Source organism: Salvelinus sp. IW2-2015, linkage group LG4q.1:29, assembly GCF_002910315.2.
Source record: "Salvelinus sp. IW2-2015 linkage group LG4q.1:29, ASM291031v2, whole genome shotgun sequence".
In the NCBI taxonomy this organism is placed as follows: domain Eukaryota; kingdom Metazoa; phylum Chordata; class Actinopteri; order Salmoniformes; family Salmonidae; genus Salvelinus; species Salvelinus sp. IW2-2015.
In genome coordinates, this window is record NC_036842.1 from 4,883,338 (window position 1) to 4,908,326 (window position 24,989).

At 43.0% G+C, this 24,989-nt stretch overlaps 1 protein-coding gene across 1 annotated transcript in view; it reads right to left on the reverse strand.

Annotated features, from left to right (window-relative positions):
* The window catches only part of itga1 (integrin, alpha 1), a 70,203-nt gene that overhangs the window by 3,729 nt on the left and 41,485 nt on the right, over positions 1-24,989 (reverse strand). Inside the window, exons 6-24 of the mRNA XM_023983442.2 lie at positions 24,321-24,448; positions 23,309-23,457; positions 23,011-23,161; positions 22,339-22,513; positions 21,962-22,035; positions 19,303-19,447; positions 17,977-18,119; positions 17,363-17,506; positions 16,830-17,090; positions 16,425-16,555; positions 15,041-15,216; positions 14,640-14,785; positions 10,360-10,467; positions 9,120-9,196; positions 8,819-8,945; positions 8,112-8,192; positions 3,232-3,308; positions 3,030-3,119; positions 2,794-2,902 (exon numbers count right to left, since the gene is read on the reverse strand). Of these exons, the coding sequence (XP_023839210.1) occupies positions 2,794-2,902; positions 3,030-3,119; positions 3,232-3,308; positions 8,112-8,192; positions 8,819-8,945; positions 9,120-9,196; positions 10,360-10,467; positions 14,640-14,785; positions 15,041-15,216; positions 16,425-16,555; positions 16,830-17,090; positions 17,363-17,506; positions 17,977-18,119; positions 19,303-19,447; positions 21,962-22,035; positions 22,339-22,513; positions 23,011-23,161; positions 23,309-23,457; positions 24,321-24,448 (2,492 nt within the window). The remainder of the gene's footprint in view (positions 1-2,793; positions 2,903-3,029; positions 3,120-3,231; positions 3,309-8,111; positions 8,193-8,818; positions 8,946-9,119; positions 9,197-10,359; positions 10,468-14,639; positions 14,786-15,040; positions 15,217-16,424; positions 16,556-16,829; positions 17,091-17,362; positions 17,507-17,976; positions 18,120-19,302; positions 19,448-21,961; positions 22,036-22,338; positions 22,514-23,010; positions 23,162-23,308; positions 23,458-24,320; positions 24,449-24,989) is intronic.

Genomic DNA, 24,989 nt, shown 5'->3' on the forward strand with positions numbered 1-24,989 from the left:
GAGAGACTAAGACCAGGTTAGTCGGAGCGCCCTGAGTCTGGTGAGAGACTTAAGACCAGGTTAGTCGGAGCGCCCTGAGTCTGGTGAGAGACTAAGACCAGGTTAGTCGGAGCGCCCTGAGTCTGGTGAGAGACTAAGACCAGGTTAGCCGGAGCGCCCTGAGTCTGGTGAGAGACTAAGACCTGGTTAGTCGGAGCGCCCTGAGTCGGGTGAGAGACTAAGACCAGGTTAGTCGGAGCGCCCTGAGTCGGGTGAGAGACTAAGACCAGGTTAGTCGGAGCGCCCTGAGTCGGTGAGAGACTAAGACCTGGTTAGTCGGAGCGCCCTGAGTCTGGTGAGAGACTAAGACCAGGTTAGTTGGAGCGCCCTGAGTCGGGTGAGAGACTAAGACCAGGTTAGTCGGGACGCCCTGAGTCTGGTGAGAGACTTAAGACCAGGTTAGTCGGAGCGCCCTGAGTCTGGTGAGAGACTAAGACCAGGTTAGTCGGAGCGCCCTGAGTCTGGTGAGAGACTAAGACCAGTTAGCCGGAGCGCTCTGAGTCTGGTGAGAGACTAAGACCTGGTTAGTCGGAGCGCCCTGAGTCTGGTGAGAGTCTAAGACCAGGTTAGCCGGAGCGCCCTGAGTCTGGTGAGAGACTAAGACCAGGTTAGTCGGAGCGCCCTGAGTCTGGTGAGAGACTAAGACCAGGTTAGTCGGAGCGCCCTGAGTCTGGTGAGAGACTAAGACCAGGTTAGTCGGAGCGCCTGAGTCTGGTGAGAACTAAGACCAGGTTAGTCGGAGCGCCCTGAGTCTGGTGAGAGACTAAGACCAGGTTAGTCGGAGCGCCCTGAGTCTGGTGAGAGACTAAGACCAGGTTAGTCGGACGCCCTGAGTCTGGTGAGAGACTAAGGACCAGGTTAGTCGGAGCGCCCTGAGTCTGGTGAGAGACTAAGACCAGGTTAGTCGGAGCGCCCTGAGTCTGGTGAGAGACTAAGACCAGGTTAGTCGGAGCGCCCTGAGTGGTGAGAGACTAAGACCAGGTTAGTCGGAGCGCCCTGAGTCTGGGAGAGACTAAGACCAGTTAGCGGACGCCCTGAGTCTGGTGAGAGACTAAGACCAGGTTAGTCGGAGCGCCCTGAGTCTGGTGAGAGCTAAGACCAGGTTAGCGGAGCCCCTGAGTCTTGGTGAGAGACTAAGACCAGGTTAGTCGGAGCGCCCTGAGTCTGGTGAGAGACTAAGACCAGGGTAGCGCGAGCGCCCTGAGTCTGGTGAGAGACTAAGAACAGGTTAGTCGGAGCGCCCTGAGTCTGGTGAGAGACTAAGACCAGGTTAGTCGGAGCGCCCTGAGTCTGCTGGTGAGAGACTAAGACCAGGTAGTCGAGCCCCTGAGTCTGGTGAGAGACTAAAACCAGGTAGTCGGAGCGCCCTGTCTGGTGAGAGACTAAGACCAGTAGTCGGAGCGCCCTGAGTCTGTGAGAGACTAAGACCAGGTTAGTCGGACCCTGAGTCTGGTGAGAGACTAAGACCAGTTAGTCGGAGCGCCCTGAGTCTGGTGAGAGACTAAGACCAGGTTAGTCGGAGCGCCCTGAGTCTGGTGAGAGACTAAGACCAGTTAGTCGGAGCGCCCTGAGTCTGGTGAGAGACTAAGACCAGGTTAGTCGGAGCGCCCTGACGGTGAGCTACCAGCGTGAGGGTGAGGACTAAGACCAGTTTAGCGGAGCGCCCTGAGTCGGGAGAGACTAAAACCAGGTTAGCGCGAGCGCCCTGAGTCTGGTGAGAGACTAAGACCAGTTAGCGGAGCGCCCTGAGTTGGTGAGAGACTAAGACCAGGTTAGTCGGATCGCCCTGAGTCTGGTGAAGACTAAGACCAGGTCAGTAGGGAGCGCCCTGAGTCTGGTGAGCAGACTAAGACCAGGTTAGTCGGAGCCCCTGAGTTCTGTGAGAGACTAAGACCAGGTTAGCGACGCCCTGAGCTCGGGTGAGAGACTAAGACCAGGTTAGCGAGCGCCCTGGACTCAGGGCGCTCCGACTAACCTGGTCTTAGTCTCTCACCAGACTCAGGGCGCTCCGACTAACCTGGTCTTAAGTCTCTCACCAGACTCAGGGCGCTCCGACTAACCTGGTCTTAGTCTCTCACCCGACTCAGGGCGCTCCGGCTAACCAGGTGTCACTATAGTATGAAACATGGTATTTCCATCATCCACATCTATACCATGGTAAAAAATGAGGCAATACCATGGTGTTATTTAGGTGCAAGGCAATACCATCACACTTAAAAGCTAAAATCATGGTACATTTCCATGATTCAGATCTATACTGTGGTACAAATGATGCAGTACCATGGTAATAAGTGATACATAGATGTAATACCAAGGTAAATAGTAGTACCATGGTACTTATTTGTAAGAGATGTCTTACTTTCTGGCCCACCACTTGCCCATATCTAAACAGGTCGTAGTCTCTCACTAGACTCTGACTAACCAGGTCTCACTAGAGTATGACTGGGAAGATACTGTATGTATGTACAGTACCAGTCAAAAGTTTGGACACACCTAGGCATTCAAGGGATTTTCTTTATTTTGACTATTTCCTAGACTATTTCCTATTAGTGAAGACATCAAAACTATGAAATAACACACATGGAATCATGTAGTAACCAAAAAAAAGTGTTAAACGAATCAAAATATATTTGAGATTTGAGATTCTTCAAAGTAGCCACCCTTTGCCTTGATGACAGCTTTGCACACTCTTGGCCTGGTAAAGATAAAGAAACACTTTGTGTCCAAACTTTGGACCGGTGCTGCATGTCTTACCGTGTAGCTGATCTTGACCTCTTCTCCTATCACACTGGTGCTGTTGAAGACGCTGGGGTGCTGCTCTCCCTCTTTCACTATGACGTGGTCCTCCTTCATGTGCCTGTCACTGAGGGATGGAGGAACGAGAAAGGAGATGGAAAGATTTGGAAAATGGTCGAACTTTCATTCATTTTTCTTTTCATCTGTGAAAATAAGAATGTGCCGTGTGAGTTGCAGGCACTGTCTGTACTCACGCTGTGAATCTAAGTCCAGCCTCGTACTTCACAGGGATGGAGATTTTCACAGAGTTGTCAAAAAGGGTGGTGTTCACTTCATCACTGTCACTGTAGTAAGGGGAACGCCACTGCATTAGAATGTTGACATTTCGATACCTCTTTGATCGCTCATATATTTGTTGTTGTTTTAGATTTCGTGTGACACCATGGCTTACTGTACCTGGTTGCAGTTACGTTGATCTGAATCTCCTTCCAGATATGTGCAGGGTTGACTTCAAACAGGATCTTAAAGACCTCCTGCAGAGAGAGAACAAGCAGACACATCAGTGGCCTGAAGTCCATAGTGAGTCTAATGGTATGAGAATAGATATGTATTATTGCAAAATTTGCACGGATTGTCTTATATCTACAGTACCAGTCAAAAGTTTGGACACACCTACTCATTCCAGGGTTTTTCTTTATTGTTACTATTTTCTACATTGTAGAATAATAGTGAAGACATCAAAACTATGAAATAACACACATGGAATCATGTAGTGACCAAAATTGTTAAGCAAATAAAAATATATTTCATAGCTGAGATTCTCCAAAGTAGCCACCCTGCCTTGATGACAGCTTTGCACACTCCTGGCATTCTCTCAACCAGCTTCATGCATTTCAATTAACAGGTGTGCCTTGTTAAAAGTTAACTTGTGGAATTTCTTTCCTTCTTAATGCGTTTGAGCCAATCAGTTGTGTTTGAATCAAGTCGGGGTCGTATACAGAAGATAGCCCTATTTGCGTAAAAGACCAAGTCCACATTATGCAAGAACAGCTCAAATAAGCAAGAGAAACAACAGTTCATCATTACTTTAAGACATGAAGGTCAGTCAATGTGGAACATTTCAAGAACTTTTCAAAAACAGTCAAGCGCTATGATGAAACTGCTCTCATGGAGGACCGCCACAGAAAGGAAGACCCAGAGTTACCTCTGCTGCAGAAGATAATCATTAGAGTTACCAGTCTCAGAAATTGCAGCCCAAATAAATGCTTCACAGAGTTCAAGTAACAGACACATCTCAACATCAACTGTTCAGAGAAGACTACGTGAATCAGGCCTTTGTGTTGAATTGCTGCAAAAGAAACCTCCACTAACTAAACTAATTGTAATGGATTTTTTCCCTAATAATAATGTAAAATTAACATCTGTACAGAAAGACTCATGTGAAGGCCTAATTACAGAGGAGGAACTACTTGATGCAATTGGGCCTTTAAGGATGGGAAAACTCCAGGACTGGATGGCATACCAGTGGAAGTATACAAACATTTTTTTTATATATCAAAGGACCACTATTAGCTTGTTTTAACCACTCTATATAAATGATAGATTATCAGACACGCAACAAGAAGGTGTGATATCAATTATACTTAAACAGGACCCAAGTGGTATAATATAAAGATCCAGTCCATTTAAAAAATTGGAGACCTCTACACTTCAGTGTTGTGATGCAAAAATCCTAGCAAAATGCTTGGCGCATAGAATAAAAAAAGTTTTGTCAGATATTATTCATCCTAATCAGACAGGTTTTTTACATGGACGATACATTGGAGATAATATAAGGCAAGTACTGGAAACAATAGAACACTATGAAATATCGGGGACACCAGGCCTGGTTTTCATAGCTGATTTTGAAAAGGCTTTTGATAAAGTACGACTGGAGTTTATATATAAATGCCTAGAATATTTCAATTTTGGGAATCTCTTATAAAATGGGTAAAAATTATGTATAGTAACCCTAGGTGTAAAATAGTAAATAATGGCTACATCTCAGAAAGTTTTAAACTATCTAGAGGAGTAAAACAAGGTTGTCCACTATCGGCATATCTATTATTATTGCCATCGAAATGTTAGCTGTTAAAATTAGATCAAACATTAATATTAAGGGATTAGAAATCCAGGGCCTAAAAACGAAGGTGTCATTGTACGCTGATGATTCATGTTTTCTTTAAAACCACAACTAGAATCTCTCCACGGCCTCTTAGAGGATCTAGATACATTTGCTATCCTCTCTGGATTAAAACCAAATTATGATAAATGTACCATATTACGTATTGGATCACTAAAAAATACACATTTTACATTGCCATGTAGTTTACCAATTAAATGGTCTGACGGTGATGTGACATACTCGGTATACAAATCCCAAAAGAAAGAAATGATCTCACTCCAATAAATTTTTATAGAAAGTTAGCAAAAATAGATAAGATCTTGCTACCATGGAAAGGAAAATACCTGTCTATTTGTGGAAAATCACCCTGATTAACTCTTTAATCATATCACAGTTTACCTATTTGCTTATGGTTTTGCCTACACCTAGTGACCTGCTTTTTAAATTATATGAACAAAAAATATCAATTTTATTTGGAACGGCAAGCCAGATAAAATTAAAAGGGCCTATTTATATAACGAATATGAATTCGGAGGCCAGAAATTATTAAATATTAAAGCATTAGACCTCTCACTAAAGGCATCAGTCATACAAAAGTTATACTTAAATCCAAACTGGTTCTCTAGTAGATTGGTACGAATGTCTCATCCTATGTTCAAGAAGGGCCTTTTTCCCTTATTCAGATTACACCTGCTCACTTTCGGTTTGCTTGAAAAGAAAATAATCTCCAAAATATCTTTATTTTTTAAACAAGCCTTAGAAAGTTGGTTGCAATTTCAGTTTAATCCACCTGAAAGGACGGAACAAATAGTACAACAAATTCTTGTGGTTAAATTCAAATATAGTAATTGATAAAAAAACTGTATTTATCGAAGAAATGTTTAAAAAAGGTATAATTTTTGTGAATGATATCATAAATAGGACTGGTGGAGTAATGTCACACATGCAGCTAACACAGACATATTGGAAATGTCTGCTCTACCCAAAATTACAACCAATTAATTGCAGCATTACCACAAAAATGGAAGAGGCAGGTGGAAGGGATAAAATAAGGAACTTGTATGTCGGCCTTATATTAAAGAACATAAATGGTTAAAGAAAAGTGTGATAAATAAAAAACATATACCAATTTCATTTAAGGACCAAAAAACTTACAGCTGTGCCATATAAATTGCAAAATAGTTGGGAAGAGATTTTCGATGTACCCATTCCATGGCACATGGTTTATGAATTGATACGCAAAACAACGCCGGATTCAAAACTTCGAATTTTTCAATTTAAATTATTGTACAAAATTCTTGCAACTAATAGAATGTTATATATATGGGGGATACAATCTTCTCAGTCTGTAGATTCTGCTGTGAGGAGGCAGAGTCATTAGACCATTTATTTTGGTATTGTCCGCAGTAGCTCGTTTTGGTCACAGGTCCAGGAATGGTTGAAGAATTGCAACATTTGCGTAGAACTAACGCTACAGATAAGCAATACTGGGGATTTGAAAAGCCATAGTCAATCAATCAATAATATAATAATTATTTTAGCAAAAATGTTTATTTTTAATTTACAATCCGTGGAAGCTATGAGAATAGGAAGATTCAAAATCTTTTGTGAAGCATCACAGCACAGCTGAAAAATATATGGCAAATAAAAATCCGAAATGGATGATGTTGGAAGATAGATGGGAAAGGTTGAGTGGAGCTGAAGGGTGGGACTAATAACAAGATAAACAATGTAGGGCATACGGGATCTGTTAAATGTGTATAGGTGCGGAGCTATTGTGAAATAGCACAGTTACAAGTAGAAATCAAACTGGATGGACAACAGAAATAGAGGAAGGACTAAGAACAAACAAGAGAGAACTATTATAAAGTAGACTGTGTCTGTAAATGTGTATAAGATGTATAAATTGAAGGTAAAAACAGAAATGTTATCAGTTTACTCCAATTGGGGATCGGTGGTAGGGTTTGCAGGGAATAATAATAAAGGTATACTCTTTAAAAAAAAGTATGTATGTCTATGTAGGTATGTGTATGTATATATGTGTAATTGTATGCATACGTGAATGGATATATATATTTACCCAAAAAAATATGGGGATTGGAAATGATGCAGACAATTACATTGGAAACAACATCTTTCCGCAATATTAAGCTGATCCACCCCCAAAAAAAAAAAAAAAAAAAAAAAAAACACTACTAAAGACACTATAAGAATAAGAGACTTGCTTGGGCCAAGAAACATGAGCATTAGAGCGGTGGAAATCTGTCCTTTGGTCTGATGAGTCCAAATTGGAGATTTTTGGTTCCAACCGCCGTGTCTTTGTGAGATGCAGAGTAGGTGAACGGATGATCTCCGCATGTGTGGTTCCCACCGTGAACCATGGAGGAGGAGGTGTGATGGTGTGGGGGTGCTTTGCTGGTGACACTGTCTGTGATTTATTTAGAATTTAAGGCATACTTAACCATCATTTCTACCACAGCATTCTGCAGCGATACGCTACGCCATCCCATCTGGTTGGCGCTTAGTGGGACTATCATTTGTTTTTCAACAGGACAATGACCCAACACACCTCTAGGCTGTGTAAGGGCTATTTCACCTAGAAGGAGAGTGATGTAATGCTGCATCAGATGACCTGGCCTCCACAATCACTCGATCTCAACCCAATTGAGATGGTTTGGGATGAGTTGGACCACAGAAGGAAAGAAAAGCAGCCAACACATGCTCAGCATATGTGGGAACTCCTTCATGACTGTTAGAAAAGCTTTCCTCATGAAGCTGGTTGAGAGAATGCCAAGAGTGTGCAAAACTGTCATCAAGGCAAATGGTGTCTACGTTGAAGAATCCCAAAAATATATTTTGATTTGTTTAACACCTTTTTGGTTACTACATGATTCCATATGTGATATTTCATAGTTATGATGTCTTCACTATTATTCTACAATGTAGAAAATAGTAAAAAATAAAGAAAAACCTTTGAATGTGTAGGTGTGTCCAATCTTTTGACTGGTACTATATATTTACAAAAAAATACATGGAGGATTGGAAATTATGCAGACAATTACACTGATGGACGCTACAATCTATCTGCAATATTAAAGCTGATCTACCTCCTAATTGTTTTTAATCAATAAATAAAATAAAAATATAATATAATAATAAGGAACCGTCTTACCTCTACATTGCTTTTGAGGAATGGATATCCCACAGCACACTCAACTTTGGTATTATTTAGACTGCAGTCTTTTTCTTTGGGCTGAGGAGTAAAGGGAGAGATGTCAAAACATACTGGCAGAAATTATGACTGTCAAATGAAATTTGGATGTTCAAGACAGTAGAAGTTGAACGAACTGCAAAAATCACTGAAGCTGGAGACTCGTATCTCCCTCACTAGCTTTAAAGCACCAGCTGGTCAGAGCAGCTCACAGATCATTGCACCTGTACATAGCCCATCTGTAAACAGCCCATACAACTACCTCATCCCCATACCGTTATTTATTTATTTATTTTGCTCCTTTGCACCCAGGTATCTCTACTTGCACATTCATCTTCTGCACATCTACCATTCCGGTGTTTAATTGCTATATTGTAATTACTTCGCCACCACGGCCTATGTATTGCCTTACCTCCCTTATCTTACCTCATTTGCACTCACTGTATATAGACTTTCTTTTTTTCTACTGTATTATTGACTGTATGTTTTGTTTATTCCATGTGTGACTCTGTGTTGTTGTATGTGTCGAACTGCTATGCTTTATCTTGGCCAGGTCGCAGTTGCAAATGAGAACTTGTTCTCAACTAGCCTACCTGGTTAAATAAAGGTGATAAAAAAAWATATATATAAAATTACACAACTGTTATAAAGACAGAGAGGAACCTCACCTCGACCTTGACGTAGTTAATGTTTTCAGTAAAGCTCAGCATAACTTTGGTGTTGTAAGCATTGTCTTTGCTGTTTCTAGTGGTGATCAGAACGTGGAACTTCTCCTTGTTCGCTTTGATCACAAGACTGCAAAGAATAGGAAAGTTACTACCGCAGCAGGGTAAATGTAATTTGGGCATTTCAACTGAAGCAACACAAGGGGGCGCCAAAGTACAATACAAGGGCAACATAACTGCTACTGAACTGTCACAACCGTTGACAGTTTGATGGACTGAAGGAACACAATCATTGTGATAATACCTTTGTATACTTGGCACAGCCTTCAGCGATAGGTCAGCTATGCACTTGTCATCGGTCCCACAGTCCACCAAAGGAATCTGAATTACATGTGTATGGTTACAAGAAATATAAACCGTGTACAAGACAGAACTAGCAAGAAAGCAGTCAAAAACGAATTCACTTGCTTAGTAGTTGCATCAAGAGACATTGAATTGTCTGTGTCCTTGTTTGTTTTTGACTGAGTAGCATGTCGTAACAGAGACACTGTATATAACAGTGGAGGCTGCTGAGGGGAGGACGGCTCATAAAAATGGCTGGAAAGGAGAGAATGGAATGGCATCCAACACATGGAAACCATGTTTGACGTAATTGATACCATTCCACTCATTTCGCTCCAGCCATTACCACGAGCCCGTCCTCCCTAAGTAAGGTGCCACCAACGGGAAGGCAGGTGGTCAGCTTATCGGTCAGCTTACCGGTCAGCTTACCGGTCAGCTTATCGGTCAGCTTATCGGTCAGCTTATCGGTCAGTTTACCGGTCAGCTTACCGGTCAGTTTATCGGTCAGCTTATCGGTCCGCTTATCTGTGTATTCCTGTGTGGACAGATGTTGACGGGAGTGGACCCTCTCACTTCACCACTTCCTCTCTGGTTGTACTGAGAGTGGTGCGGTGTGTTGATAGCATGAGAACTCGGGCCTGAGATCACGTGCTAACTTTGCTAAACAGACATGTAACTTGGATGTAATCACACTCTGTTTTGTGTTGAGGAATTTGAGGCTTCAAGGAATCCCTGTTCTACCACCACGTTATTATCCAGCCACATGTTTTGGCTCTCCGTCCGTCTGGCAAATAGCTCATAAGAACTATGTGTGTGTGGGTGCTCCACTATGGAAACAGGATAACTGCCTGTCAGTGTTTTAAAGCTTATAAGCCTCTCATATGAACTAGTGAAGGATGGAGGACAGCTGTTGCTGATAAGTGCTGCAGAGAGCATGACTGCATGACTGTGTAAAGTACTGATTACTGACTTCTCTGCTCACACATTGCATATTCACCACTGTATTATGTGATAGCTGAGGTATAATCCAATCAGTAAGGTAGGAAATCAATGTGTGCACACATGTTAGCCAATGAGGGCCTCTAGTGGCTAAAGAGGGAAGCAAGCCAAGGTATACAAAATTCATGGCAAGCCAAAAGTTACTGGGATGTGTGTGTGTTTGTGTTTGTGTGTTAAATCTGGCGCAGTGTGGTTCATTTTACCGTTTTGTTAAGTGACGTTGGTAGATTTCCATCCAGGACGGGACCCGTGTCCTCAGCCAGGCCAAACTCTAGGGAGACCATGATCGGGTCTCTGAAGTCCAATTTAGCCTAAAGGGAGGACAGGCTAATGTAATTACATGTACAATGTATCCAGGGGCATCATGCACCATTTATTTTAGAGGGGGCATGATGTAGGTGAGGAGGGAGGGGTGGTGGTTGGAGAATCCGGGATAATTTGGCATTTTTCAAACATCTGAAACAGCTTTTCCTGTAAGCTAGAGACATAATCATTATGCCTCATTCTATGTAAAATAAATATATATATGTCTATTTCTCTACATAAGTTATCTAAGTATCCTCTTTATACCTGTTCAATTGTCATTTTAATGATCATTTCTAAAGTCTAGCAACATTTCCAGCAGGCATGTCAGCTAAGATAGTTAGACAAGCTAATCTAACTTGATCGATAGCCTGAAATGGCTTGGTGGCTAGTTATGAGGTTGGGAGATTGGGAACCTATCTATCTGGCTAGCTAAAGCTAACTTCATGAAATTGCTAGGTGGCTAGTATTACAGAGAAGCAACTAAATATTTTTGGTTGATTTATTCATCGAGAAGGAAACAAGAGGCTACGTAGCTTGATCCAATTCATTTACAAACATACCTCCTGCGCTTCACCGGCTGCTAAAAATCGAATCAAACGCTGTGTGTGTCACTCCACACTCTCTCTCCTCCTCCACTGAAGATACTAGAGCAGGGATGGGCATCTTTGTTGGGGTAGGGGCCACCAAAAATATGAACTCATCATGAGGGGCCGCAGTAGACTAGCAGGTCTCTGTACCCACATCCATAGCCACATATGCAGAGAGCTGGCCCTAGCCTTTTGGGTGGCCCTAAGTGAAATGTTGTTGGGGGGACCCTCCCAACAACTTGCATTCAAAACATTTTAGCAACCTCCTTCCTGACAGCGGAGAGTTTTAATTTCCTGTACTTCTATCGGCACCCTCCAACCATCCACCAGCTCGCCCTCATTCCCTCTCTCTTTCTCTCTTCTCTTTTGTCTCTCTTTCAAAGTCCTCTACTCTCTCAAATATGCCTCTCTACCCCTCTCTCTCTAACATGCCTATCCTCCCTCTCTATCTCATCCACTTTCTCTTTCTCCTATTTCTCTCTCTCCCTCTTTCACTCTCACTTTCTTACGCTTATCTCTCACCCGCTCTCCCTCTACCCCTCTCTTCGTCTCGCTCTCCCCTCCATCTCCTCCTCTCCCTACCTCTCTCTCTTCACCTCCCCTCTCTCTCTCTCTCTCTCGCTCCCTTTCTCAGAGGTTCTGCGGGTAGTTTAACAGTCATCGTCAGGGCATTCTCTTCACCTTGCTTTGATCAGTAAAAGCTCTGGTTCTGGTTCCCATTACAGTCAAGGTCTTCTGTCATTTAAAAGCTCTCTTCTTTTCATCTGGCCTCCTTACTAAAACCTTATAATGTACAACTATCTGACACAAAACAACCAATAGAACAATTAACAATCAATGTAAAGTGAATCTATTTCTAGGCCACTTTTAAGCTGAAATGTGTGTATGTACAGTAATAGGCCTTTTGTAAAAGTGGTTGTTTTCCTGAAAATGCTTTCCCTTTGATCAAAGGAGGGAGATCTTTCTCCACTTTCATGTTACGAGCGTTCCTACCCAACCTGGACTCAGGGATAGACGTAACATAGTAAATGTAAACTGTATCCCTCCACTTGGTATAATATGTTGCTTTGTTGTGGTTAACGTTAGCTTGGTGGCTAACATTAGCTAGGCTAGAGATTAGGGTTAGGAGTTAAGGTTAGGGATTAAGGTTAGGGTTAGGAGTTAGGCTTAGGGGTTAGGGAAAGGGTTAGCTAACATGCTAAGTAGTTGCAAAGAAGCTAATTAGCTAAAATACTAAAGTTGTCTGTGATGTGACTCGAACACGCAACCTTTGGGTTGCTAGACTTTTGCATTATACGCCCACACATCCATCCTCCCCGACCAACTTCCTTCCTTTCATTTTTGACTTAACTTCTTATGGCTGCAGGGRCAGTATTGAGTAGCTTGGATGAAAGGTGCCCAGAGGTGCCTATAGTAAACTGCCTGCTCCTCAGCCCCAGTTGCTAATATATGCATATTATTATTAGTATTGGATAGAAAACACTCTGAAGTTTTAAAACTGTTTGAATGATGTCTGTGAGTATAACAGAACTCATATAGCAGGCAAAAACCTGAGAAGAAATCCAAACARGAAGTGGGAAATCTGAGATTGGTCGATTTTCAACCCAGCCCCTATTGAATACACAGTGGGATATGGATCAGTTTGCACTTCCTACGGCTTCCACTAGATGTCAACAGTCTGTAGAACCTTGTCTGATGCCTCTACTGTGAAGTGGGGCCAAAGGAGACAGGAATGAGTCAGGTCTACCATGACCTGACCATGCTCTGACCATGCGCGTTCACATGAGAGGGAGCTCTGTTCCATCGCACATCTGAAGTCAATGGAATTCTCCGGTTGGAACGTTATTGAAGATTTATGTTAAAAACATTCTAAAGATTGATTCAATACATCGTTTGACATGTTTCTACTGACTGTTACGGAACTTTTTGACATTTCGTCTGCTTTTAGTGAACGCGCTTCCTGACTTTGGATTTGTCTACCAAACACGCTAACAAAAATAGCTATTTGGACATAAATGATGTACATTACCGAACAAAACAAACATTTCTTGTGGAAGTGAGAGTCCTGGGAGTGCATTCCGACGAAGATCAGCAAASGTAAGTGAAGATTTATAATACTATTTATGAGTTTTGTTGACTGCACAATTTGGCGGGTAACTGTATGGCTTCCTTTTGTGGCTGAACGCTGTTCTCAGATTATTGAATATTGTGCTTTTGCCGTAAAGCTTTTTGAAATCTGACACAGCGGTTGCATTAAGAACAATCTTTTATTCTATGTAAACATGTATCTTTCATCAAAGTTTATGATGAGTATTTGTTATTTGACGTGGCTCTCTGCAATTTCTCCGAATATTTTGGAGGCATTTCTGAACATGGCGCGGTTTTTGGATATAAATATGAACTTTATCGAACAAAACATATATGTATTGTGTAACATGAAGTCCTATGAGTGTCATCTGATGAGATCATCAAAGGTTAGGGATTCATTTTATCTCTTTCTGCTTTTTGTGACTCCTGTCTTTGGCTGGAAAAATGGTGTGTTTTTCTGTGATTTTGCGGTGACCTAACATAATCGTTTGTGGTGCTTTCGCTGTAAAGCCTATTTGAAATCCGACACTTCGGTGGGATTAACAACCAGATTACCTTTAAAATGGTATAAGATACATGTATGTTTGAGGAATTTTAATTATGAGATTTCTGTTGTTTGAATTTGGCGCCCTGCACTTTCACTGGCTGTTGTCATATTGATCCCGTTAACGGGATTGCAGCCATAAGAATTAAGTAACCTTCCGTCTTATGTAACCATACCAAATGTACACTTTTAGCCCTTTTTTCTATCTAGAACCTTAAAGGGTTCTTCGGCTTTCCCCATAGGAAAATCCTTCGAAAAACCCTTTTTGGTTGAACCCCCAAAAGGGGTTCTACATGGAACAAAAAAGGCTTCTACCTGGAACCAAAAAGGTTCTACCTGGAACCAAAAAGGGTTCTCCTATGGGGACAGCCGAAGAACCCTTCTGGAACCCTTTTTTCCTAAGAGTGTAACATAGGTGAATCACAGATTTACGTTTAATATGTTACGTCTTTGAGGCTAGGCTGTCCTACAATGAATAAATACCAGAGCAACTAGGCTCCATACTATACATCCATCCACTACATCCACTAGCCAGTCTCTTGAGGAGGTCTACTGAGATACTAATGGTCCTTTAGGCTGGGCCCAAATCTGTTTGTGCTGTTTTGCCCAAATGTAATGGTCATTATCATGCCAAACATATGATAGTTGATACGAGTTGGCTATAAAGCATAAAAAGTTCTGGAACCAGGCTGATTACGGTAAGGCACTTGTCTTTCACTGTGCTTTATCTGACGCCATCACAATTAAAAACTGAAGCCCATTTCCCCTCTCTAGTTCAAAATCTGCAGCCAGTAACCCATTTAGCAATGTTCTACTAAACTATGTAAGAAAATGTGTTTTTCTATGGGGCTGTTATCTTTCTCTCTCCATCTCCCCCTCTCTCTCTCTCACTCYCGTCTGCCTCTCTTTCTCTCTCTCTCCATGTTGACCAGGCTGGGTGAGGAAGGATTTTACTTGCCTTCATGGCGAATAAATGCTCCACACACAGATTGTCTATGATCTTGGCGGTGGCCTGGGCCTTCCTCTCACTTTTCTCGTCTATGTTGACAAACGCAGCCCTCGACTTCGCCCTCAGAGAGTCCAGTGTCAAGCTGTACTTAATGGCTGAAACACAACAAACACCAGTCATGGTTAGGGTTGCAAAAATCCAGTAGCTTTCCCAAAATGCCTAGTTTTTCTATAAATCCTGGTTAGGGTTAGCTACAGCAACCTCAAAATGAAAGCTTTCTATTTTACTCCTTTTTACTGTTCTTATCGAGAGTCCGCTTTAATCGTTGCATATTATTGAAGGAGGTTTACACTGTAAACATGTAAAAATACTGTATGAAATGAAAGGAAAGGGGTTGATCAGACTCTCACCTGTGCCCAAGTTAGTGTCATCCTTCTCAGACTTGACGCTGTAGCTAAAGCAGACCCTGGTCTTCACGCACGCAGTTTCCCTCCCGCCCAACATACAGCCTTTAGAGGGCTGCTGTAGGTTGATCTTGCTCGGGTCAAAGGTCATGTTGGCATAAAGCTCAGCAACATCCTTGGACCTGGATGACAAACACCAGATTTATGCAGCGTTCAAAAACAACTGGGAACTCTGGAAAAATAATGACGTCAGTGATCTTCAGGTCGGAAAGTCGGAGCTCGAGAAATAGGCCCGAGTTCCCGACTTGGAATTCCGAGTTGGATGACCGGTCAAATCGATTTATCCCAGTCGGTGCACATTTTTCTCCTCGTTCCCAGTTGTTTTGAACGACCTGAAGTTGGAGATTTCCCAGTTCCCAGGTGTTTTGAACGCACTGAAGTTGGAGATTTCCCAGTTCCCAGGTGTTTCGAACGCGGCATTAGCACATGGAACTGGCACATTCAAGTTACAAAAGTGAATGACCTGTGAATTAAACTGAATTAAATACACGTTTCCAAGAAAGGAAAACAGCAGAAGCCAAAAGGTATACTGCTTCCATTCCTTTTAAGTAACCCCCAAATAGAACATACGAAGCACATTATTCGTGTCTTCGCGAAAAGATGTTTGCGACCGCGCTCTAAACCACATCGCGGGCCATGGCAGCTCTACAAAGGAATCCATTATGACGGAGGTCACTGGTTTCCGTGGCGTAACTGAGTTCTACAGCTGCAGTATCAAACTGTTAGCGCCACAGTTAGGTCCACTGACATGGACGCTCTGGAATTAGGGAGTGACTCTCCAACGGTCTACAGCCGCGCTCTGTTAAGCAGAGGTCCAAGAGCCCAGGAGGAAGAGCTGCCAAATCATGTTTTAAAATCTTTGCCTGCTGGGATTTGGAGTTTTTCACACAGCCCTGGTCGGCCCTGGTCAGCTAGGCTCGTTCCAGCAGAAACTGAGTGGGTGGGAGCGATCCCTGGATGGGGGCCCTGTGGTGTGTAGAGAGCTCAACTCCGTTATATGAGATGAGAGGAAAGGAGTGAAGAGGGTTCAACTCCATGAACTCTATGTGGAGAGGAGGGCCAGGGGGTTTGAACATAGAGAGGAGGGGGTTGTTGGTTCAAATCCCGAGAGGGACACAGCTGTGTAAACCAGAGTGACAGTCTTTGATAGATGAGCTAAAGATATAATAATAAAGTTATGTGAGATGAGATGAGGTTACTGCTATTACTAATAGTTCAAGTGGAGTGCTAGAGTGTGAGTGTGTGTTCCTGCTTACATGCGCTTACTGTATATGCGTGCGCGGCATGCATTTTATGTTTGACTCTAAACGCAGAAGCACTGAACACTCACCAGAACAGAGAAGCGCCTCCCAGACCTCCGATGGTAACGTCTATGATTCCATCTCCGTTCAGGTCCATGACTCCATGGATTGACTGGCCAAAGAACTTAGTCTTCACCCCGTCTCCAGGACCTGGGATACGCTGAAACCACACCAGCACACACACATTCAGAGGGCTAACAGAAAAACTTCTACGGTATCTACTGTAACTGCATATCTACTGCAGAGTGTCCATTCACAAACCACTATCCCACACATTGATTACAGATGAGGACCAGTGGTGGCTGGTGGAGGGAGAAATCTGAGGATATGGTTCACATGTGTTCCATTCATTCCATTCCTGCCATTAGAATGAGCCCGTCCTTTGACTTCCACAGATGGGAACAGTCGGACCACATGGTCTTTTCTTTCTTCACCTGGACGTATTTCTCCTTGATAGTCTTCTTGGCTCCGTGGTAGATGTAGACGGCTCCTCTGTGGTCATTCTCGAACGGTGCCCCGATGGCCACGTCCCGGTTCCCGTCCAGGTCCAGGTCACTGACCTCTGCGATGGCGGTGCCGAAACGGGCGCCACACGGGTCATTCTTATTAACGGCGGTGCAGCCATGGGAGTGGGCCGAGGTACAACACGTCTGGTTGTCTGGCTTCAGCGTGGCCTGGTGCTCAAACATGCCCTTCTGGAGGTGTGGGGTGATGGAGAGAGAGAGAGAGAGAGAGAGAGGAGGAAGGAAGGAAGGGGGGAGAGAAATGTTTATTGAGCATCATCAGACCCTCGTTCTAATCCATATCATCTTTTTCTAATGAGACTTCGTATTGTAACAGACAAATATCCCTGAAGTGTGATCTCCAACTAGATAGTTACATTCACTTATTAACCTTCACGGTAATTCATTTTCATTGAACTTAATTTACTATGACAGGTCAAGGACACAAACAGTATACCACATACCTCATTGAGTTTGTAAACGTACACCTGTCCCTGTTCCTCCCTCTCTGGGCCCATGTACATAGGAGCTCCCACCAGCAGGATGTCTGTGTACGAGTCCTGGTCAACATCAACCGTCTGGAGCACGCTTCCAAAGTAGGATCCAATCTACAGGAGACAGACAGAATCCATAGAACGGGCRTAGAACTTCTAATCCTGGATTATATATTCTATGGTTTCAAACTACATTATAACCACTCAACCGAAAATCCAAATACATGCTTTAATATAACCTAGCCTCTTCTGAATTCCATGCTCAAAATGAAGTGGAAGTACTGTATGATCTAATGCCTTGACATAAGTGAACTCTTGTGAATTCCAGAAATTAGAGTACTTTATTTTCTGCTCACTTTGCAGTATCTCATTTCTATCTAATGCATACCAATGATGCCCTAAAACTATTTTTTGTTGCATTGGTTAAAAAATGTATAGTCTCTTCCCACATCCGCTGTGTCTAACCACATAACCCATATGCGTTTGACAAAGCAACTACAGTACATAACGTAAAGATGTTGCTTGTAATGTATCGTGATGATGGTGGTGGAAGATTGATGAAGGATGGGTTGAGGATTGGTCACCTGCTCTCCTTTCAGCACTTGTGTGACTGTGATGTGTTTCCCATCCAGTTTGTACACAATGACTCTGCCTGTGTGGTTGTACCGCGGTGCTCCCGTGATATACAATACACCATTAGGGGTTGATGCCGACTGCACATCATAACCTGCACGGTGGGCAGATACACACGCGCGCACGCACACACACACACACACACACACAACAACACAACACACACACACACACACACACACACACAACACACACACACACACACACACACCACACACACCACACACACACACACAACACACACACACTCACACACACCACACACACAACACCAACACACAGTTCATGACACAGCATAAGGACACTGTCTCTATTAGAGGGTTATTTGAGTACATTGGTCTCCTGGCATTAGTTTAGTTCAGTCTCATTGTTAAGAGGAAGCAGTAAAACACTGGAGAACAGAGAGGAGTGTGTGTGTGCATGTGCCTGCATGAGTGTGTGTGCGTGGTTTCATTTTTCTGAGGAACACTGTACCACAGACAGTTCATATGTCAGACATACTCGGTGTTTGTGTTTGTCTGGTCTGAAACGAACAGCCACCCAGATTGTTCTCCGTGACACCTTTATTAAATAACATTATTCTTTAATCCCACACAGCGTCTTCCCTACAGCCCGTAAAAGGTAGTATGAGGGGAGATGTAGGCTACTGTAAGCCCTGTGGGTCTGTTATTTCAGTTAGAGTATAAGCATAGCTGCGTCCCAAATGGCACCCTATTCCCTGCATAGTGCACTACTCTGAACTAGAGCCCTACGGGCCCTGGTCAACAACAAAAAAGGTGCAGTATAGAGGGAATAGGGTGCCAGTTGGGACGTAGACCATGTTTCTGTCTATTGTAGAGTAATGGGGCTGGTAGTCCACCATGCTACCCTGGGCTGTTTATACAGGAGCTGGAAGGCACTAAGGACTTAGCCCACTGTCCAGTTTCCAAAGTGTCAGTACAGGTTGTTATTGTACAGGTTGTCATTGTACCGTAATCTAAATAAGAAGCTGTTCTTCTTAACTGTCTTCAATTCAAATATATACATATATATTTTCCCTTGAGGGAATGCCATGTGTGGAGTGGCTCATATTAAACAGTAGGTCTAGACTTACACGTAGATAACTACAGCAACAGAGGACAGGGCAGGAATTCAACGTCATAAAACAGCCATGTATGGTTAAATAAAGGTTTAAAAGGTCAATAAATACAGTGTAATCCATGCGGGTGGTTTGTGTGGTCGGGTTTGGACTTTACCCACGTATCCCACCAGGCTGTGTGTGTGTCGTTTGTACTTACCCACATACCCTGCCAGGCTCTCCTTCCTCTCGTCCAGGGGGTCATGGAAGTCTGCGTTTAGGGGAACCATGGTACCCTGGTCTGTGTGCATCACTACTGTCCCGTTCCACTCATACGCCCCCACTGCTCCCAGCATCACACCCTCCTATGAATGAATGAAGGAATTGTATTTAACAACTATAAAAAAAACATTTGCCTCAGCCATGTGAGTACAACAATATGTACAGTATCTGTCTTTTCAATAATCCTGTTTTTTGAAACCTACACACCTGTGACAGACATCATTTTGTGTTAATGACTATAATAACATGTATTTATAAAGCCCTTTTCACATCAGCAGATGTCACAAAGTGCTTATAGAGAAACCCAGCCTAAAACCCCAAATAGCAAGAAATGCAGATGTAGCACGGGGGCTAGGAGAAACTCCCTAGAAAGGCAGGAACCTAGGAAGAAACCTAGAGACGAACCAGGCTCTGAGGAGTGGCCAGTCCTCTTCTGGCTGTGCCAGGTGGAGATTATAAGAGCTCATGGCCATTAAGGCCAGATCGTTCTTCAAGATGTTAAAACGTTCATAGATGATCAGCAGGGTCAAATAATAATCAGTGGTTGTAGAGGGTGCAATTAGTCAGCACCTCAGGAGTAAATGCCAGTTGGCTTTTCATAGCCGAGCATTCAGAGGTCGAGACAGCAGGTGTGGTAGAGAGGGAGGGAGAGAGAGAGGGGGGAGAGAGAGAGGGGGGAGAGAGAGAGAGAGAGAGGCCCGAAAAAAGCAGGTCCGGACAAGAGCACATTGTTCCTAATACAACAATGCATACATAAGAAAATGAAAGAGTCAGATGAGACAACAGCTCATACTGTGACAGCATGGGCAGTGACATTAAGGGCCTCCATCCAACTCTTCGGGACAATTATGCTACAGCACAGGAAACAGGAAGAGACCCCCCCAGGAAGTGGAAAAGTCTCATTTGAGTGAAGGCTGAACAGACCAGTGACCACAGTGAGAAAGACCACTGTCACAATGCACTGTGTCAAGTAGCCGTTTCCCCCACAGAACACGAAGAAGAAGACCCTGTTTCATGAATACTGGAAGACAGGACAGGTTAAAGTATTTCACAAGATGGAACTGGGTCGTTCCGCGAAATAAGTGCCTTTTGCGTCTATTTGTTTTAATATGGTGAAACTATTCCTTAAAAAATGTTTTTCAAAAGAAACAGTGAACATCTAATAGTCAATTCAGTAAAAGCAGGTGTTTTGTGGTGGAAAACTGAGCAGGTTGAAAATAACATGTCGACCCTGTTGCCCATAGATAAACAGGCTACGAATGTTTTAACGGTCACATTTTTTTTCTGTGAAGCTTGCATTCAATTGTCACCCTCTGTTGCACACAATAAGCTTCCATTAGCACTGTCACAAGGGGATTTATGGCTGATTTAAGAAGAAATTGTCGACCCTTTTACAGTCAACCTTGTTACTTTATTTGGCACTTAATATGCACTTACTATAGTCTTTTTTTTAATTTTACCTTTTCAGATGGGAAAACATGTTTTTAATTAAGTTAAACATGTGTTCTTTCTGACAGAATGTAAAAATTAGGTGAAAAAAAACATTTAGGTAGAACCCTTTTGGTTCCAGGTAGAACCCTTTTGGTTCCAGGTAGAACCCTTTCCACCAAAAAGGGTTCTCCTATGGGGACAACCGAATAACCCTTTTGGAACCCTTTTTTGCAAGAGTGTAGAGCATGTTCACTCCAACTCATCTACAGAGGGGAAATGCCTGATGAGTGGACATAAGGTTTGGGAGAAAAAAAAGTTATTTGTTTGTTCAAAGTGAACATCCTCTCACGGAAAAGACTTCTCTTGTTAGTTCTCCTCTCCCCCACAGCACAGGTCTCTCTGGGCTGAGAGAGGAGAGGAAAGAGAGGACAGAGGATACCTCTGTCGCCAGAACTTTAGTTGGATCATGGTGAACCAGCACAGGGATAGACGAGATGGTGAACGAAAGATCTCACTGGCCACACAACGGTCGAATCAATATTGTTTTTTACGTCATTTCAATGAAATTCATTTCAATGAAATAACGTTGGACCAACGTGGAATAGACGTTGAATTGATGTCTGTGCCCAGTGAATAACACAACACCCACCGTCGTTCTGTACTGTATCTGACTGGGGCCGATCAGCGGGCAGTCACAGATTCACAAACGTGATATCCTATAAACCGATCCCCACGGCAATATGCTGTACCCTTTAGCCCAGTGGGCTAAGGCAGTGGGAGTACACTATTAAAAGAGAGTATTTTGAAACATAAAACATTTGATAGATTTATGCAATTAGTTGCCCTTGGGTGTTGGGAAAGCCTAGTTGCATATTTTCAAACTGTTTCTTTTAACAGTGTAGGACAGTGGAAAGCAGGGGTAGAAGGAGTTAGTTGGTAGGAAAGGGGAAAGGAAAGCAGGGGTGTATTTATTACGAAAAGCGTTTACCGTTTAAGAACCAAGTGGAAGCAAGCAGAGCAAAACAAGAGTTTCTATTGGACAAATGTACGTAGGTCCCTCCTCCCTTCAGTTTGCCTCCGTTTAAGAAACGTTTTTGCAACAAGAATCGGCGTAATGAATACGTCCCAGGAGTAGAAAGAAACAACAGTAGGTAATGTGGACTCACCTTAGAGGTGTGGGCACTAAAACCTGCCTGGGACATCTCCATCTCAAACGACGAGGTGTAGTTACCTGACGTTGCTGTGGAAAGGACGTTCACATTGATCCATTACTATACGATCACTCTCACTGATCCATTTTCATTGGAACTGTTTTTAATGTCCTTACTGTTTCTATTTGTACGACTGTGTGGCTGTTCGGATGATAACTCACTTCCCCTTGGGGATGAATAAAACACAATCTCATCTCTTTTTATTTCACTACGTAGAGATGGACTTTAGCACAGCTCCAGAGAAGAACCGCACTTGCCGTTGTTACCACCGCGATCAAAGTAGCACAAAGCATGTCTTGGTGATTTAAACAGAGGAAAGTAGCTCCGCCTACCCTCCAAGGCAAAGATCCTGCTTCCYAGAGCGTCTACGATGGTGAGCAAGGCAAACTCGTCGGACACGTTGAAGAAGTGATCTCCCACAGGATCGCTGGAGATGTTCTTGATCTCCTCAATGAACTTTTTCACCTCAGTGATGCTTCGGTTGTTCCTGTTGTAATCACCAAGCACCTGGAGAGAAACAAATAGTGTCGTTTTTTTGATTTGATTTGATTTAACCAGCCGTTATTTATACGGGTAAGTCAACTTAGAACAGATTCATATTCGCAATGATGATATCAAGTCGGAAAAGCAGTCCTCTATATACAGACTGTGGTCCATGTAGGAAACAGGAATTGAACCCATAATTCTTGGCCTGCCCGGCTGGAAGATTCCCAGTTGCAGACTCCCAGTTGGAGGATTCCCTTATTGCTTATTCTCTCCTGATTCATAGAAGCCACTAACCAGGATTTCTGGAAAATCTGAGACTTTTTGGAAAGTTCCCGGGATTTTGCAACCCTCATACCAAACCATCTAAACTCCACAATAGTTGGTGTGTTCATTTGAAGTCTGTTAGAGATGTGACTGTGATCTTGTCCTGACTGAAAGGTATGTTACAGCTTGTACTGTGGTGAGGCTATTGAGGTATTAATATTGAGGTATCGGGGTTTCGGGGGCCTTATACTCACAGCAATACCGAACCTCTCAATGTCGTCTTTCTCGCATTCTGCGGTGACATTTTTGAGGTTATGAGAGTCATGTGACTCTCCATCCGTCACGATTATCATGACCTTCTTGACCCCGGGCCGCGCCCCTCGCTCCACGGTGAAGGCCTCTTTCCTGAAAATCAGAAATCATTTTCACTCACTTCCCACACTGTACAAGAAATAGACATACTTAACTGAGTGGATCACTAAATTCAACTGAACGCAATTAAACGAGGTACATTATTTGTAAATTGAGCAGGACCAGACTCTTGTACTGCACCTTGCCGTGTCAATACCCAGGAAGGTCATGGTCCTGACACCCTGTTGCTGTTCAAGATTCCTCACTTTGCCCAGCAGAGATTGAGTGTTTTTAAACTGGCTGAGGTTCACATTGTGAATGACTTGCTCTCCATACGACACAATGCCCACCTGGAACAAAAAGACAGGATTCAGACAGACCGACACTCACTCAAACGTACAGATTCACCCTCATCTGACTCGCTCTCTTCCCTTTAACCTCCTTTACCCTCATCTCTCTCTCTCTGCCCTTCTCTCCAGTTCCCTATTTTCTAACTGTCCCATCCTGTGGCACACTCCAACACTCCGAGACAGTCTGGTAAGGAAGGCTGTGTGGTTTGGTCTGGTGAGTCGAATGTGATGTCATTCTCTTTATATAGCACGCAGGGTACTTATCCGGCTATGGAATATGGGATCTATAAAGGGAGAACTTTGTCGGACAATATTTTCCAGTGGAGCACAGAGGAAAACTGTAATTTCACCATTAAGCTAAACCACTGCGAACCAGCTCCTCTCCAGAGGCTAGGGTATTTTAAAAAGGACTCTCCATTCATATAAAAAAAAAAAAATAATTTAAGTAACCTTTATTTAACACATAATGCTCTTCGCCGTTAAACTAATAACAGTATGAGTGATGATTTAACAGTGGTTCTGAGACTTGTGACTGTAATGAATAGGTTATCATAATATGCATGCAACTCAACGGCAAGGCAACGACATATTATTATTATAATATTGTGCTGTTACATAATTAAAAGACAGTGAATTGCAATTGATGTTGCCGGCATCTTTCTATTCCCTATCCCTCCTCTTTTCTCGATCCATCGCTCCCTTCTATCCCTCTCTCAGTCATGTCCCAGAGTTGACACTGTGTTCTTAAAGGGTCCTTCGGTGAAACCGTTTCACCTGGTTGGAACCATAAAAGTTTCTTCTGCAGGTACCTTCATCTAAAGTGTTACCCATTTTTCCCCTAGTATACAGAAAGGAGAAATCACCTGGGACAGTTTAGGACCAATTTCGATATTTTTCAGAAACTTGAGCAGGAACTCAATGATGCTGTTCCATGGCCATATACTATTGGAGCCGTCAAGCACCATGACAATGTCAAGCTCTTTGGCGCACTCTGGAATACAAGAGGGATTCAAATAATGTGGCCGTTATGATCTGTGTAGCACAACCAATATATCACACATTACACGCAAAGTAGAATTTAGTTGGGAAAACAGACATGTGTTTTGTACGTCAACGTTTAAACTATTAAAGCCACAGTTGCCAACAGTTTTTATACAATAAATGCGTTAAACAGTTGGTTTGTGCAGTGGAGAGACGTGAAGAGAGGGAGGAACACTACAACACCGAGAAGCTCCCCCATCTACACTAGTCCCTCTTGAGTCTTGTTAAAAAGGCCTCGTTCCAATATCCACACTACCACAGAATACTACTTAGAATACTACTGAGAAGGAAGCAGTGGACATGCATTCTATTGGACATGCATTCTAAGTGGTACAGCATGGATATTGGAACACAGCCACAGACTACACTATAATGTGCTTCGAATGCATGTCCAATACAGTGTCTGATAGTGAGACTACACAGAGGTGGAAAGCTGTATCTCATCTACACTGAGGCTTAATAGGCTACACCAGGATTCCCCAACTGGCGGC